The 15,509-nt window shown below is 42.0% G+C and overlaps 1 protein-coding gene and 1 long non-coding RNA gene across 10 annotated transcripts in view; one reads left to right on the top strand and one right to left on the bottom strand.

The window, feature by feature from the left end:
- Positions 1-568: 568 nt before the first annotated feature.
- LOC111243940 (uncharacterized) overlaps positions 569-15,509 on the bottom strand; it is a 253,678-nt gene continuing 238,737 nt past the window's right edge. For 6 of the 8 annotated variants that reach the window (XM_086979970.1, XM_022790313.2, XM_086979971.1 and 3 more), the window contains 8 exons: positions 12,245-12,615; positions 11,749-11,942; positions 9,319-9,606; positions 8,052-8,637; positions 7,342-7,665; positions 6,118-6,422; positions 5,442-5,687; positions 569-4,669 (listed from right to left, as the gene is read on the bottom strand). In XM_086979970.1, the coding sequence (XP_086836096.1) occupies positions 4,260-4,669; positions 5,442-5,687; positions 6,118-6,422; positions 7,342-7,665; positions 8,052-8,637; positions 9,319-9,606; positions 11,749-11,942; positions 12,245-12,615 (2,724 nt within the window). In that variant the 3' untranslated portion in view covers positions 569-4,259. The remainder of the gene's footprint in view (positions 4,670-5,441; positions 5,688-6,117; positions 6,423-7,341; positions 7,666-8,051; positions 8,638-9,318; positions 9,607-11,748; positions 11,943-12,244; positions 12,616-15,509) is intronic. The other 2 variants (XM_022790311.2, XM_022790312.2) reach the window with 2 other exon arrangements.
- Positions 3,406-15,509, top strand: part of LOC147757617 (uncharacterized) — a 33,681-nt gene continuing 21,577 nt past the window's right edge. The window contains exon 1 of one of the 2 annotated variants that reach the window (XR_015320977.1): positions 3,406-3,531. This is a non-coding gene — a long non-coding RNA (uncharacterized LOC147757617). The remainder of the gene's footprint in view (positions 3,532-15,509) is intronic. The other variant, XR_015320978.1, reaches the window with a different exon arrangement.

The raw sequence follows: 15,509 nt of genomic DNA, 5'->3' as shown, positions 1-15,509 counted from the left end.
GTAGCTATTTTCAAAGCAATTGGGTTTCTAATATGCACTTCCAAGGGCAGTAGTGCCGAGTATAACGACGTCTGGGGTTGCCGAGCTTTGCGTTTTGCATAGTACTATACAAAATTTTCGTGAAACTACTGCCTTTGTATTTCGTCGCGCGGGGTCGATTGCACGTAGTAGACCTAGTTGATGTGTCCGCGTGATAGCTTAGTGGGTAACGTATCTTCTTGCTAACCTCAGGGGCGCACCGTTGTCCAGGCCCAAGACGGGCGTAGACACACTGGGTTTCGCGCTGAGACCCAGCCACCTGATGGAGCGCCTAACAGCGATGCCGAACGTAGAACTCGAAACATAGAGGCGTAGCCGATGTAACCTACTATTCAAGCTAGTCATTGCGGAAGGTGCCATTGGCACTATTGCTTCGGAACGGTTTTCGTCCAGGGTACATTTACATATGTATATATAGTGCTATACGCTTTTCATGGAACATCTATGCATGATCAACAATAAAAACTTACCCCGCATAAGACAAACTTCAGTCCGCTGAAAAACGTGCAAAAACATAGAAGACATGGTCTTTATTCCTTCATTCCTTTATCCTTCATTACTTTTCCCTTATAATTTATTTGCAGTCGTGTAACATTTGTCTTGATTAACATTTGATTAGCGATCGCAACGTACTGCCGCAGTGCAATACTCCATGCTATTATCTAAGCCGCATTTGTTCCATAAATGGTTTTCCCTTATAGCTTTGCGTCGTGTCTTTGGACGGCCGTGGCATTTCTACTCTGTTTTTGGCCACAGGCCCACATAAACCTCGCTTTACACTATATCCGCATCCAAATTTATATTTTCATTATAATCACTATTATTCCATCTCACTCCTCGTTTGAATGTGATCTTCGTCCGTGCTTCTTTGTCCAGCATGCACTATATACTGTTACTGACGATGATCGATACATATATTAACTCTTCACTTCAGTTTGGTTGTCTTCTTTGCCTCAGTTGAATGCAATTATATACCGTAGCACACACACATACATCTCAAACTACATACAATTTATTCCTTATATCTATCATTGCAGCTCATAGCATAGCTTCGTTACGGTTTCCGGCTTAGCTACATCCGCTGGTGACTTTCTATGTCTTCTGCTACATATAGCCCGTATATATCACGTCCGTTTCCAACACTCCCTCACAAGCATAGCCCACACAATTTTGCTGCGATTTTGCCATTAAAACAGAGAATTTTCCGCTTGAGTCAATTGTTAGCAGATCGTATCGATGTCACTAAATAAAAAGATAAGGCCAACATTAATGACCTCACCTTTTTATTTAATAATAAAGTCATGGTAATAGTTGCGCGAAATAAAGCTACGGTAGCAGCTTGCGGCTAATTCTACGCAGGGTATAGTTTGAGGTATTGTAAAAGTCACGCATCGTAGAGATGACCAAGGTGAAATCTGGTGAAGCTTTACACATTGCAATATTATAAGAATTCCCGTTGGAATAAGTAAAAATTTAGAGGTTCTCCCTGTTGTCGTGTATTTAGCACACTTGCTTATTTCAAACAGCCCTTGCTTTGGTCTGAGAGACCATCAGTGCGTTCGTATGGATCGAGATACTAATCCATTGTACGGATTTTTTCAAAGTTCTTGTCCACTAGGACAACCAGCTTCGGATTTGGATTTCGTGCAGGCAGATTCCACATTTAGCATAGGATGAGCCAGATGATGGTACAGGACGCAACATACAGTCAGCCTGTTTATTAGTTTTATCGATTAGATCACTCTTGTCTCCTGGGTTTGATAGAATCGAATTAGTCGTAGGTCGCTGTATTGACGTTCTACATGAGCCTTACCTAGGTTAAATCGGTTGGACCGTCCTATCCTAACACCTATTTGGAAACAGGGTCGACACGTCGGCGAAGCTGTTCGGCATGAAGCCGATGCGGACGAAAGTCGGTTATCGATTAGCTTATACTGGTGCCAATTCTAGCACGAATTCCCCCTCGAACAAACGGACATACACAATTAAGAAACCTAATAACAAAACACGCTTACAAACACACGACCTCGACCCGAATTGGCTAAAGCTTCAATCTAGATTTGGATTAATTAAGCCCACTACATATAAAAATGATACCAAAATAGATCGATTATATAGTGTTGCGTTTGGAAAACGCTGCAACTGGCATTACGCCGTGAACAAAAAGGACTAAAGTAATAAAATTCCCTGTTAAAAAACTGTATAGATCTACCATTGGCGTATGAGCAATCGTCAGCGCCATCAAGAAACCAGATAATTCTTCTTGACGCTAACGCGGATTGACGAACCGACAAGCACCGCCAAGTGCATAATCTGCTTTTGTTTCGTAATTTTCTCTTTCGTTTTTTATCAATGCACGTCTACACGCCATTATCATACATCTCAGCTTCTATACGTTCAGGTTGTCTTTCGGCTGCGTCGTATTTTCTAGTCGATCCGCCGCTTACGCCAGACAACGACCAAGAGGTAAACATGGTAATCTGTGTCAAAGAGCTTCAGAGCTTCATGCGCAACCACAGACGCGATCACGATGCACGAACCGTGTGTCACGTACCGCTCTCATCGAGGGATTCGACGAAATCCAGACCGGGTTCATCATTCTACTTTCACTGCTATCTTTCATATTATTACATGCCCATCTACGATCCCATGATTCGTTCAGTTTCATTGTTGTTATTATTATTACTTGTCGTCGATAAACAATTTTACACTCGCGGAAAGATTAGCGCTAACCCCTCTGTTTACACGTTCGCTGAATCTCTCACGCATGCTTACGTGCTCCCCGTATTCATTTGCACGTTTTTCTGTCCCCCATACTAATAATTATGATGAGGATATTTTGTCAGCATCGACTCATTTTGAAATCCCTTATAGGTCTGTTCTGTGGGGCATTTTTTCTATTCGCATCACTTTTGTATGTGTTTGGGCTATTAACACGGTAGTTGGTATCGAACTGGGTCCAATACATAATGAGTTTACGATGTTAATCAAGCATTTTTTTAGCCCCTATAATATACTGAATAACTCATAAATCTTATAGGTAAGACTTGTTAATATTAATCTGAACTACTCGGTGCGCGTTCTCTATTGGTGGGTTCTAGCATCCGTATGTATGGATATCTCTGCGCTAATCAATAGGCTTTTTGTTTAGGCGTTTGTGTGTGACCCAAGCTCCGCGACTTCGTCAGGCCGGATATTAGCGTAGCACTAGTTCGTTTAGTCGTCTGTATCCCTTTTCTATTTTCGTCAATGACAGTTGTTCCTGTATGTATTATAGCGTTGCACATGACGTTTCTTTTTGTAAAATGTTTCCCAACAACCCGCTTTTCTGGGTTTTTACTAACTGTATTTTTTTTTCCGCTTAGATTCGTTACCGTTGTGTCGCAGTGGTAGACCGTTGTATTGCGACAGAGGCTTGTCTGGACCCTATTATTATTATGTTCATCCTGTTCCCACCACCTCGTCACTCTGCTATGAGTTCATCTGGTAACGGTACTGTCTATTCGATAACAATTGCCCAATTTTTAATATTTGTGTTACCATTAGCCGTCCTGTAAGGATTTGAACCTGTGATTGAATCTTGTGTTGCATACATACTCAGTACAATCAGTAGGGCGCACATATCCCCTAAGCCTTTGTGTATGTATGTATCTAGAGATTTTGTAATATATACAAGTGAATAAGCGGTGCAGACAGGTGCGGCGACAACTATCAAGGTTCGTTTCCTCCACAGGCAAATATCAGACGTACATTATCAGTGGGTCCACTCTCGGCTTATCGATAATAGAGGTATTTGGTCTTCTATCCACATTGACAACTTCGCTAAAACAGGCGAAGTTGACAGCACTCAAAACGCACATCTCAGGCATCCTACATTTATTCGTATACGTGCGACATTACGGTCTACAAAACAATCAAGATAGACTTAAAGGTTGACCTTGAGTTCTTGCTCTGCTTTGTCTTCGCTTTGTATATCAGTTTTTAACTGTTTAACAGCATAGCCGGTAACCCTCTACCCGGGGGTTCCTTACTTTCAGTTGCGAAAGTGTTCTTTTAATCACCTCGTGATGAATCGTATTTCCTTATGTTGTCACTAACTATCCGTAACAGTTAAGACAAATTCGAGTTTCTAAAGTTTAATTTTGAATTCCGTGTGTCCCATAGACGAAAGATGGCCACCAGGATCATTTATAGTACATATTATGCCGTGTCTTTTGTATTTAGAGTGTCGTAGACACCGTGCCACAAGACTCTTCCGTTTTAATTTGTTGTAATTTGACAGTTTTATCAGCTATCGTGTTTTTTCCAGCTGCCTGTTGCTGTTGTTGCAACAACATCTGCTGCTTGGCCTGCTTCTCTCGAAGTATATCTTTGATGTCACGTATATCTTTGACTTCTTTTACGTTTGGCGTATGCTCCTTGATGGGGTCCTTTGTGGGCAGGCCCCCACTACCGTTGTTGTTGCCTCCACCTTGTAGTATCATCTGGGTGGGACTCGCATTTGTTGAAGATGAAATCATCAGGGCAGTTATAACAGAGCCCGGTGTTGGCAACGAATTCCCATTCCCTGAACTGACGGGACTACTCAACCCGGACCCGGGGCTAGGCAGAAGTGATGGGCTTACTAGACCTAAAAACACAGAGAGACCAATATCTCGTAGATTTAGTGAAACCAAGACTCGAATTGGCCAAATTTTTCCGCGTCGGATCATATTAGGGGACCATAAATGCTACACCGTTGAGGATTTTTACGTGTTAAATAATATTAAGAAAGAAAAACTGATTTGAGGCAGGAGTTCAGGCACTGTTCTTTTCGATAAGGGTGTTGCATATAGGAGATCGTCCATAAGGTGCAAATGATATATATGTCAAAATCAGTATCCGGCAGGATATGCATTACTATTTACTTGTTCATTTTCCTACCAAATCATAAATCTGCTATTTAATTATCTTCCTATCGATTGCGGTTGTCACGGTTATATGAGTCGACTCGGTGCTAACTATAGCTCCAAACATCAATGTATCGGTTCAAGTGTACGTACTAATTCTTATTATTCATTTGCTCTAAGATAAAGAGTATTGTGGTCCATCCATCTAATCAACAGTCAGCCATTATTATCAGTTATTAATGGTTAGTTATTAGGATAGCGATTGATTTCAGGGGATCCTCTCATCTATTGACTGATATACAGAGGAGGAGGAAGTTGTACGTACATATCTCGCTCGGGTATCAGTTTTTCTGTTCTCCTAAGGATAATAGTAAGCAAAGTTTTTATTTTCCAGCCAGCGAGCTAGAGATTCACTACGAATCCTTGTTCCCTCGTGGACAAGTTCCCGATAGTTAGTGGGCTTTTATGCTTGACTATCTTGTGAAGAAAATCAACGTAAATCTGGGTCCTTACCACTTTCATCGACCACGTTCTCCTCCGCCCCAGTCTTGTCTTCTTGTTTTTCATTGACCGGCGTAGCAGACCTGCTTCCCGTGTCTTCACTGATGGATGTTCCTCGTTCTTGTTTCGGTGTCGTAGCCGTCGCTTCTGCATCCGCTACCTCCTCACACGCCGGGGTCTCTGGGGACGTCGGCCGGTCATAGAAATCTTGGCGGGACTTTCGGCTGTGTCGTCCAGGCAGGAAGCCATATTCTGATTCTATAACAATATTATTGAACATGTGTACGTGGGCGAGAAAATCATAAAAATAAAAGCAATCTAGGTACATGGCCTGATGACATTTGAGGTTCAAGTCGACAAAAGACAAAGTTCTTTGCAATATATATATATATATATATATATATATATATATATATATATATATATATATATATATATTGCAAAAAGATACGATAGCTGAACTTTCATATTGATATAGGAAAACCAATGGATACATAGTATTCATAAAAACAAAAACTGGTTTTCACTCTACCCTACGTCATGGAAAAAATCTATATTTTTTTAAATTAATGTTTGTTTTTTTAATGCCGTACGGATTCTAAGGACTATACAGACGATACGTGTATTTGAGACGCAAGACTAAATCTTCAATACTTTGCCCTTTTTTTTCGTGCTGAGTTTTACGTACCATTGGTGCTCATTGTATCTGTTCTATTGACTAAATTCGAAGATTGTTGTTGTTGTTGCTGTTGTTGTTGTTGTTCGCGTCGCTTCTGTGCCCGTTCTCGTTTGCGTTTAATTTTCTCCTTGAGTTTATCACGGTCGCGAGCTAGCTCCGGATTTAGGTTTGGATTGATTGGCCACCTTGGGTCGTGCGGAAGTGTCTCCTGCATCTGCAGCCGCGACTGCAGACGCCGAGTTTCGTCCAGGTGAGCCAGCAGATGCATCATATCATGCATACTTTCGTTGGCCTCATCGACGGTCCGCTCCCGACTGTTTTTTTGGAAGAAAATAAAGACGTTTAGAATATAAAAAATAAGCAAGATAAGCTGGTGTAAATCAAATCGAGCCAGCCTGTTACGTGGGTGCAGATGCTTTGACAGGTCATAGGCATACAAGGTAAGGTAGAAGGAACCATGCGTGGTATTTTATGCGATATCTATCAGATACTAGTGATAAGAGAAAAGTCTGAATTGCTGAAGGAGTGTTAGCTTAGAGAAATGAGGAAATTCGTATTATTTAGTTGTAAATTTTGCCTCAAAACGGAAGGAATTGCTATGTGTAAAGATCTAGATGTTTAGCACTCTGATGGTAGTAGGCATAATGTTACCATTTACTAACAAAATCCAAGATACATTTGTAGAGTAGCGAAAAAAAAAAGTAGCTATGACGAATATACCAAGTTAAAACGCAACTACTGACTGCCGTAATACACAGTGCCTTCCGAACGTTCCGGAACGACTTGAGTTTTTCTATCTCGGACGGCAAACCTGTTTTGATCAGTTTTTAACCGATTCGTGTTATTCATGATAAACTTGTGTGACGAAAATCGTGGACGCCATACTAAACTAAGCTTTGTAATAAGCGACAAAAATATTCTATTTTTATTTTTTGTCTATTTCAAGGGTTTAAGACCAAATCTATTTTAGCAGTTGAAGCTAAGATAAATATAAGGAAAGACTGCAATCCATAGGTCTGAAACACCGAACCCAGAATTCAAATGCGTACATCTAGGAGGTGCTCGATTCGTAACCCAAGTAAAATCACCCTCGTATTTGGCTTTTCGGCTAATCTTGACTAATCGTCATTTGTTTAGCGTATGTTCAGAGCTCTGTGAACGAGAAATCGAACCGCTATAATGAACTTAGATGAGAGAACAGGACAGAACGGAAACGATAGAACAGACACAGACCTATAGCGTGGGCTATTGCAGTTAGACGAAGGTGAGTTATAGTGGGTACTCTGCTGCTCACGCTCGCGGTCCCATTTGGGTCGGTGCTCCCTTGTGTCTTGGTGATGAGGTGATGTGGGCTGAATCGCCCGCTGGTGGTGGATTTGCTGTTGGGGAATGCTACCTCCGCTGCTCGGTGGTCCGGGCGTGCCCATCGGCCTGCGGGCATGCGGGCCAGCGATGGGTTCCGACGCTGGACACGGCGATTGAGTACCAGGAGTTGACGGTAAAGAGTGACCCTCATAATCCGCTACCGGTGTTACACTGCGGCTGTCGTCACTGCTGCTAAAAGTATATCAAGTCAGAAAGGCATTGAGATCGATAACAGACGAACAGGAAGGGAAGGGGATAACTTGATCAGTAAATACAATAATATAAACGCCGTCAAATTTAAGATTTCGACGGTCGCGTAGGCTGAGAAAATAGAATAATAAATAAGAGAGTTGATCTTTGTATGATTGTCTAGGACGTTTTGAATAACCTTCGACTACCTAGTTTTTTTCAAATATGCATATTTATATTCTCGAAAGAAGCCCCCAGAAGAAATCGGTACTCACTCTCACTCTTAAAAAAAAAAATATATATATATATATATATATATGTAGAAAGTTATTTAGATAAGAAATAGCGTCAACCGATACGTATTCCTGTCGGCGGTCTTAGTTACGCACCAATTGTCAAGTTGTTCTCTGGAGCTGCCGCTCTGCTCTTGCACCGTGGGAATGCTTTGCTGGAAGTGATTCTGGTATTGTTGAAAGCCGCCGCCATGCGATCGACTTCGCGAGTGTTTATACGGATAGCTTGGAATAGCTGATGAACCGTGTGGACACGGATGTGCTGTATGCGACGCTACTGAGGCTAATGCCCCATGAACCGAGGGTGAACTAGAACCAAACACAGCCGACGAGGGAGGCTTATGGCTAATATGTTCTCTGGGCGGAAGCGGCGGTTGATCTTCGATTTTTTTGATCGCCGGATTTGAGCAGCTTCGATGAGGTCGGTAGAGGTAAGATTGTCCTGGCGATACCGTTTGTTGGCGGTGGTTGACCCCCACCGACACAGCCGATTGGACCCCCGCTGGGGCGGCGCCATGGTGGCTGTGCGAAGAAAGCCCGTTTTGGGCTGCAGAACGGTGATTCTGATGATGGTGCTGCTGCTGCAAATGATGACCATTAACATCTCCGTGTACCAGCGGCGAAGGCGAGGGCGATGTCCCTCGACGGGGCATATCCATCATTGAATGACTTTCCGAAACCCCTGTGTAATTAAGAAGCAAAAAATAGAAAAATAAATGTTTGCCTCATTTCTGCTATTATAGGATTGCTAACTATCGTAAGAGCATAATAGGCATGTATAGGTTTTCTCCGTTCTAGGAGGGGCGGGGTGTCACAATTAGGGTATTGGTGTCTACAGTTTGCTTTGTTTATTAGAATGTATAGAAATGTTTATTAGAAAAAAACAATTTTAACGGAATAAAAAAATCAACGAATTAATTTATTATGATAAACAAAAGACAATGTAGTATAAAATTGTGAACTATCGAAATTCAAAAATCAAAAAAGACAATCAAAAGATTGAAGTTCTACTTGTTATCTTTGAACCAGTACCCACAAAGCTCCCTGGCTCCTTTCTATTGATACGTGGTCAAACAACGGGTTTATGTCTCTTCTCGTAGAAATAGCTGTAGCTCTATAGTTGACCTGATATTCATCAGAATCACGCTCATCCTTTATTGCGCATGTATCCAACAGAACGCGGTTGTTTACCAATGGTAAACAATTGTTGCATTATTCCTCGTATACCTTAGAAAACCTTCGGTACCTTAAAAAATCTTCTTTTCGCGCTTGTTTAGTCGTTTAAGTGTCTATAGTAGTTCGTATGCTTCCCATAAAGCAGCCAAATATGATTTTTCTCCCGACTATTATTTATCATACTTACCTCGTGCAAATCGACTTGGACTAGCGGAGCTACTTCTTTGTCGAAGTCTCAGTACGTCAATAGGGGTAGCATTGAACCGTGTGGCGTGGCTTGGCAGACCATGACTCGTAGTTGGTTCGTGGTCAAGCGCTCCGAACGGTGTCACGTAAGGCACGTTGACGTAATTGTGCGAAAAAGCGGGCCTAGGCCCCCTTGAATAGGTATGCACATCGTCATAGATGTGAGCTTCACCATAAACGCTTCCACTGGAACCGCCCCCACTGCCATGTTGGTGATAGCAGCAACGACCTGTAGTAAACGAGGGCACAAAGCAAAAGGATACAATATGGGTCATCAATTCGACCTTCATCCCTTCGCTGGCTGGCCAGTTAAACTGTAACTTCCCTTTGGGTAACTTGAATTCCTGTTTACGATTCACTATACATATATTTCAGGCTGTTCAACGTAAGAGGAGGTGTACTGTCCGTGCTGGTTATGATAGGGAACCGCCGAACAAATGAGATAAATTCATACATAAACCATGTCGGATTTTCCCCGAACTACCGAAAATTAAATATGAAAATTTGAGTTCGACAGAGATTCTATCTAGGCTCTCTATAACTCGTGGTATCATTTTGGTTGGTTCGCGTATTTCTCGTTCCAGTCGATGCCTCTATTCTAGGTCCAGCAGTCACAAAGGCAGCAGTAGCTTATCCTGTCTTTCAACCGCAACTCCGTAGCGAGCAAACAGCTATCCTGCTAGCTATTCGACGAAGACCTCGAAGATGACGTCAGACTTGCTCGCTTTTTGGGAACGTGTTGTGTTACGCAACCATTGCACCATAAAAAATGCTATTTTAATATATCGAACCTAGAGAGAACAACATAGTTACTGGCTGAAATGGAGATCGGAACCCAACCTAAATCGACAGCGGATTCTTTGGCTGAGTCATTTGTCGATTGGCGACTATCGTCTATTGTACAATTTAAAATGTGGTTGTAGAGAAAGAAAAGTATTACTGTCAAAAATCCTACTCCCCGTTCTGACTGAGACTGACTGCATTGGGCCTTAGATCATGATTCTTTTTCTCCATCACTTGAAATAACCTTTTACGAGCATCTTAACGATAGTACGTTCAGCCTAAAACTAGGCCAAAAAAAAGGGATAAAATGGTAACTTTTTTATCAGCTAAAGACTCACCTGTGACTGGACTTGTGGCGGCACGTTTTCCTACCTGTCTTCTAACCACAAGCCAAAGTTCAGGGTATGCGAAAGTGCGCTTCGCATTCAACGCATTGAAGTAAGCGTACTTTGTTTGTAAGAAAACAGGAATAGCAAATGGGGTTCTGTATCGAAAACAAAACTGAGTGCGGATCGGCGGTGTCAATACCACAAAAAGCTTTTGGTGACTAAGCCGTGAGTCAGTAAGTAATACCAGTGTTTTGGTACAGTGGAGAGGGTCTTGAAAACAACGCCTTATACCAGGCTCCGAACGGCCTGTCACAACTTGAACGCGGAAAGTGCAGGACCTCTGAATCCCCTCAAGAATTTACGAGCAAGTACAGGCTCATCAATAACTGCTGTGTCGGAACACTTTCACACTTAAACAGGAGTTAGATTTGCTTCATCGTGTCGTTATAGGTGACAAGACCTGGGTAGACGCGTATGGCCAAAACAAAGGACAAAAGCATGGCTGTCAGAGTATCTTCTAGGAGGCTATTCTAGGCCAAGAACAGTTAAAAGATACAAGCCTCTTGCCACCGTTTTTTCAACTGTCGGCAAGTTCTACACTTGGCATTCATACTGAGTGGTTGTAGTTTTACCAAGGAGTATTGCCAAGGAGCTTTAAGAAAATTGCCTATGCCATACGTGAGGATAGGCTTGGATTTTGGAACAAGAAAAAGTTATGGCTTTTTTTTTGTTACCATGACAATGCAACGGCTCGCGTACCACTTCTGTGCTGCCTTAACTTCCACGTTTACCAGGGCTAACGCTTTGTATCTTTTTTCCATAAATAAAAAAATACATAAATGAAAAAACGTTAAGGTGATTAGGGAGCTTCAAGAAGAAGGAAGCAAGGCTTAAGTAAAGGCAAATGTGGAGACGATTTTTCACGCAGTCAGAGCAATAAGTAACTTATAGAAACTAGTTTTTCAATGGATAAGTGAGAAAACTGTTTCAGCGATTGACAAAAATTTATGCACACGCATGGTATCCGGCGACGACATTATCGGAAGACTGCGGCTTGTGGAGTTGGTAGAGAGCTAAGTTGTCGATACGTTCCTGTCTCAGAAGTTAACATGAAATAATAGTTCCACTAATTTCTAACACCAATAAAGATGGTTTCTTAATTAGGTCCCCGAATGTTGGAAATTACATTAGAATTTAGAGGTTACAATGGGAGGACAAGAACAAAAAAGGAACGTGTCCTTATATATGGCCTATCATACCATTACAGTGCTGTTTATTGAGATGTGAATAGGAGTTTGCTCGAGCCTGTTGTCGCATAATTGATTCGCACTCTAGTCGAACCATTTCTAGTTCCAGCTTAAGAAGAGCCATTTCACGGGCGAGTGTCGAATCTGCATTATTTTCGTCAGATCCCGTTTCCGATGATTCGTTTGACAGGTACGAACTTCTGAAACTGGTAAGCAATTAGTGGATATTGCAAATACAAAAAAAGTAATTTTGGCCATTTGTCTTATTGGCCTCTTATCTTTGTCCTTTATCAGGTTAGGCGGATCTTATAAAAGATCTTATAAAAAAAAAAGGGTTCGTTACATTATAATGGATCACGTCGAATGTGTATATATGTTCTTATTGTCAGGCTCTACATATATTTACGCACACGTTTAAGATATTTTAGATCGTACTGTCTGCTCGTTCACTATTCGAGCAGTACTTTCCACAAGTTACTCAGTGCCAACATATGTAGTCAATTTTTACCTCCTCGCGTGATCTCGGTGTATAGGCACGGGCGGCTGATGTTGGCCATTTTGATTGTTTATCATAAGCGAGGCTTTCGCGCCAGTCGGATCAAACCGTTGGCTCGTGGATCGCTGAGGGGTACCTGTGCCTCGTGGGGCTTGGGCAATCTGGTTAGACGAGGCCCGTCGAGGGACGCGACATCCACCCGGCGAAGACAATGCGCTTAACGACAGTTGTTCCTGTAACGCCGGATGAAGAATTGATGGATACAAAGGCTTTGACGATTTGTGAACGTTAGCATACGTTAGCTGGTGTCGCGAGAAACTTTCGTCACTTAGTTCGCGACCCGAGCTTCGTCCAATGCCCGAGTCATTTGTACCGGACGTTGTCTGAAATACAAATTACATAAAAGCACGTTAGCAAACCTCAAATCCTTCATCATTAGCCAAGTGACAGTTACTGATGATCCTGACTGGGTCAGATTTTGAGACAATAGATTTTCTGCGCCGAACGAGTAGACATCAACTCTGGCAGAACTGTTGCGCTACATTTAACTATGCCATGCTCTACCGCCTGAACAAGCAGTGAACTGTGCCTGATTATTGCGCTTTATCGGCGTGTAAAGTTGGCGCTCTCAGGAATAGTTTGGCCCGGCGTCCGTGGGAGGGCGCTTGCTTTCGCCCTTTCACATAACAAAGCTTAGAGGGAAGAAGGAGGGAAGGGGGCGGCTAAAATTGATTCGTATTTCTTGAATAGAGCACTCTCCAATGAAATTATATTAAATGCGTTTAGCCCTACGATGTTAGCCCTTTCCACAGCAATACATTTGGTAAATGTTGTAATTTAAACGATCGCAAAAACCGCGTAAATTTGACACTAGGAATTACGTCATAAGCATAAATACGAGCACATCGATCATGAACCTATTAGTCAACCGTATGCCACGTTCAACACTAATAAGTATATAAGGAAAGTATAATTTAAATAGTAAATAATGTAATGTTGTCTCTAAGTAATAGATTATGCAACTGTATTTATTCTAGACCACAATTTCTGTTTAAAGGATCTTCTTATACTGCTGGTTCTTTTCAATGGGCGCATAGGCCACTAAATTAGAAGGCCACCATAAAAAAGCATTAAGTTCGTAATTACTTTATTCGTATTTTATCTAAAATGATGGTTCAATGTTATCGAAAAGTAATTTCTTTTTTTATAGAGAAATACGTTATGTTTTCCGTATTCTTTTTTCTGTTCTTCCAATTAGATATTACAGTTTAGAGCAAATGCCATATTGTTGCGCTGTAAATCAACCTAGACGACCATAAGATAACCTCTAGAGATAAACAGACGCTTGCAAAACTTCCTCTGCCGCATAATAACCGTTAATATCGTTTCGGTATGAAATGATTGTTTAATAAGCTTCATCGTCGTTCTCACTTTTTTTTTTTGGACTCATTGGTCGGAAGGACTGTGAATCGTGTTGCAAAACAGTACAGCACATCGATGCGCTAGAATCGATCCTTTCGTATCTGAAATAGGCCGGCCACTTCGATTGAGCACTGCCCTCTGAACCGCAGAAACAAAATCATACGGCAGTAGCACCCCCACTCGACCCACTGGCCTAAGAGAACTAACAGTAGTATCACAGCCTGCTTTCCGAGATAGCAAATAATCGTTATGGTAATGCTACCCTCATGTATTTAGCTGTCCGATGAAGTAACACTGCTACGAAAACAAGTAGGTAGCGTTGCAAAAGGTCGTCGAAGAGATTTGTGTATTGACTCTATTAAGAAAATGACGCTCACATCCATTTAGTTACGGGCGCACATCGATTGATCGGTAGGGTAATACCGGTTAATGCAGCGCCTAGCGATATACTCAAAAACACATACGTTATCTAGCTATGTAAGCGAAACTGCGAGGGTGTTCCGGAAGATCTGATTGTTTTTTGTAGCAACAAAAAAGCATCTCGGCATCGTTGGCCTGCATCGTTGCCGTTTCGGATTAAACTAATGAAATAAAATGACCATAAAGGTACTAAACATAAGACGATATTCGAAAACATATTAAAGCATATATTCGTAACGGAAGCGGTACAGTTAGAAGAACTTGTCGAGCTTTATATATATATATGGTTGGGCTTTATATTCGCTACTGCCAATGAGTATTGTTTCAGCTCATTGTACTTATTTAGACCATACAATTTCGTAATGAGCCGTCCCAGACAACGTTGGATGCTTCTCAGCGTCGTAGGTATACCAGCTCTTGGTTTACACATATCTGGTTGCTTCTGTATAAATAGGACAGATTATATGATACGACTTTTACGATATAGTCAGCTATATAATAGCAGCTATGATCTCTTAAAGGTAAAACGCAAATAATGATTATGGTACAGGGTTACTGTAGGCATTGCGTCGGGGTACACCGATTTTTAGAGATTAAGTACATATCAATCATACATAGCGAAGTGAGTAATTCAGGCTTCGCTTTTCTGCAAGCGCGAAGACTCGTTATGTAAATCGCATGTTACTGGTGGGAAACAGAGCTCTATGGGCAGGGGCATAGAATGATTTGCGATTCTAATGACCCATGCTTGACCGTTTCTTTTTTGGTCAGACAAAATTTCACATTTTTAGCCACCGATCTAGAATTCAAATAGAGCGCGGCTCCGATCGTCATTGGTGACTATCGGCGTTGTGCTACTGCTGCTGTGGTCGAGGTGAGAGCGAACACCCTTGTTCCAATAGTGCGACGGGTCACGCCATCCCCGTTCACATCACACGCTGCCTCGTCGATCAAATGAGAGAGGCGGTATTGCTTTTACGTAGACCCAATGGCTAGACAGTTGGGATAAGAATAGGAACAGGGAGTTAAAAACCTGAGATTTCAACAGATTCTGACGAACGATTATCCGACAACGACCAGCCGATCATGACGAGGATATGAGTGGCCATAGATCTCGGTCTGAATGCGTAATTCCATGCATGTGTATGTAGTTGTTTATATATGTGCTCGTGCCTGTTCGTCGTATACTAATTACAGTGCATTATCTAAGTTAAATTTATCCTATTGCTGCTGCTGCTGCTAGCACCAGTTACATCGAGGAAGCATGGCGGCTTGCGCTCTGTTGGAAGTCCGACAAGAGCTCGGAAGGGGACCACGATGGATCAGAGAGAGCTGCCAGCATGACTGATTGGCCACGTAGTACTGGGAAGTAGTACGAACAGGAGAGGAACGACGTTACGGGGCGCGTACAATGGAATCGATTGTCAGAACCGCC

This window comes from Varroa destructor, unplaced genomic scaffold, assembly GCF_002443255.2.
Source record: "Varroa destructor unplaced genomic scaffold, Vdes_3.0 BEIS01000002.1, whole genome shotgun sequence".
Classification (NCBI taxonomy): Eukaryota; Metazoa; Arthropoda; class Arachnida; order Mesostigmata; family Varroidae; genus Varroa; species Varroa destructor.
Note: the sequence above shows the minus strand (reverse complement) of the source record. Positions and strands in the feature narration are given on the sequence as shown.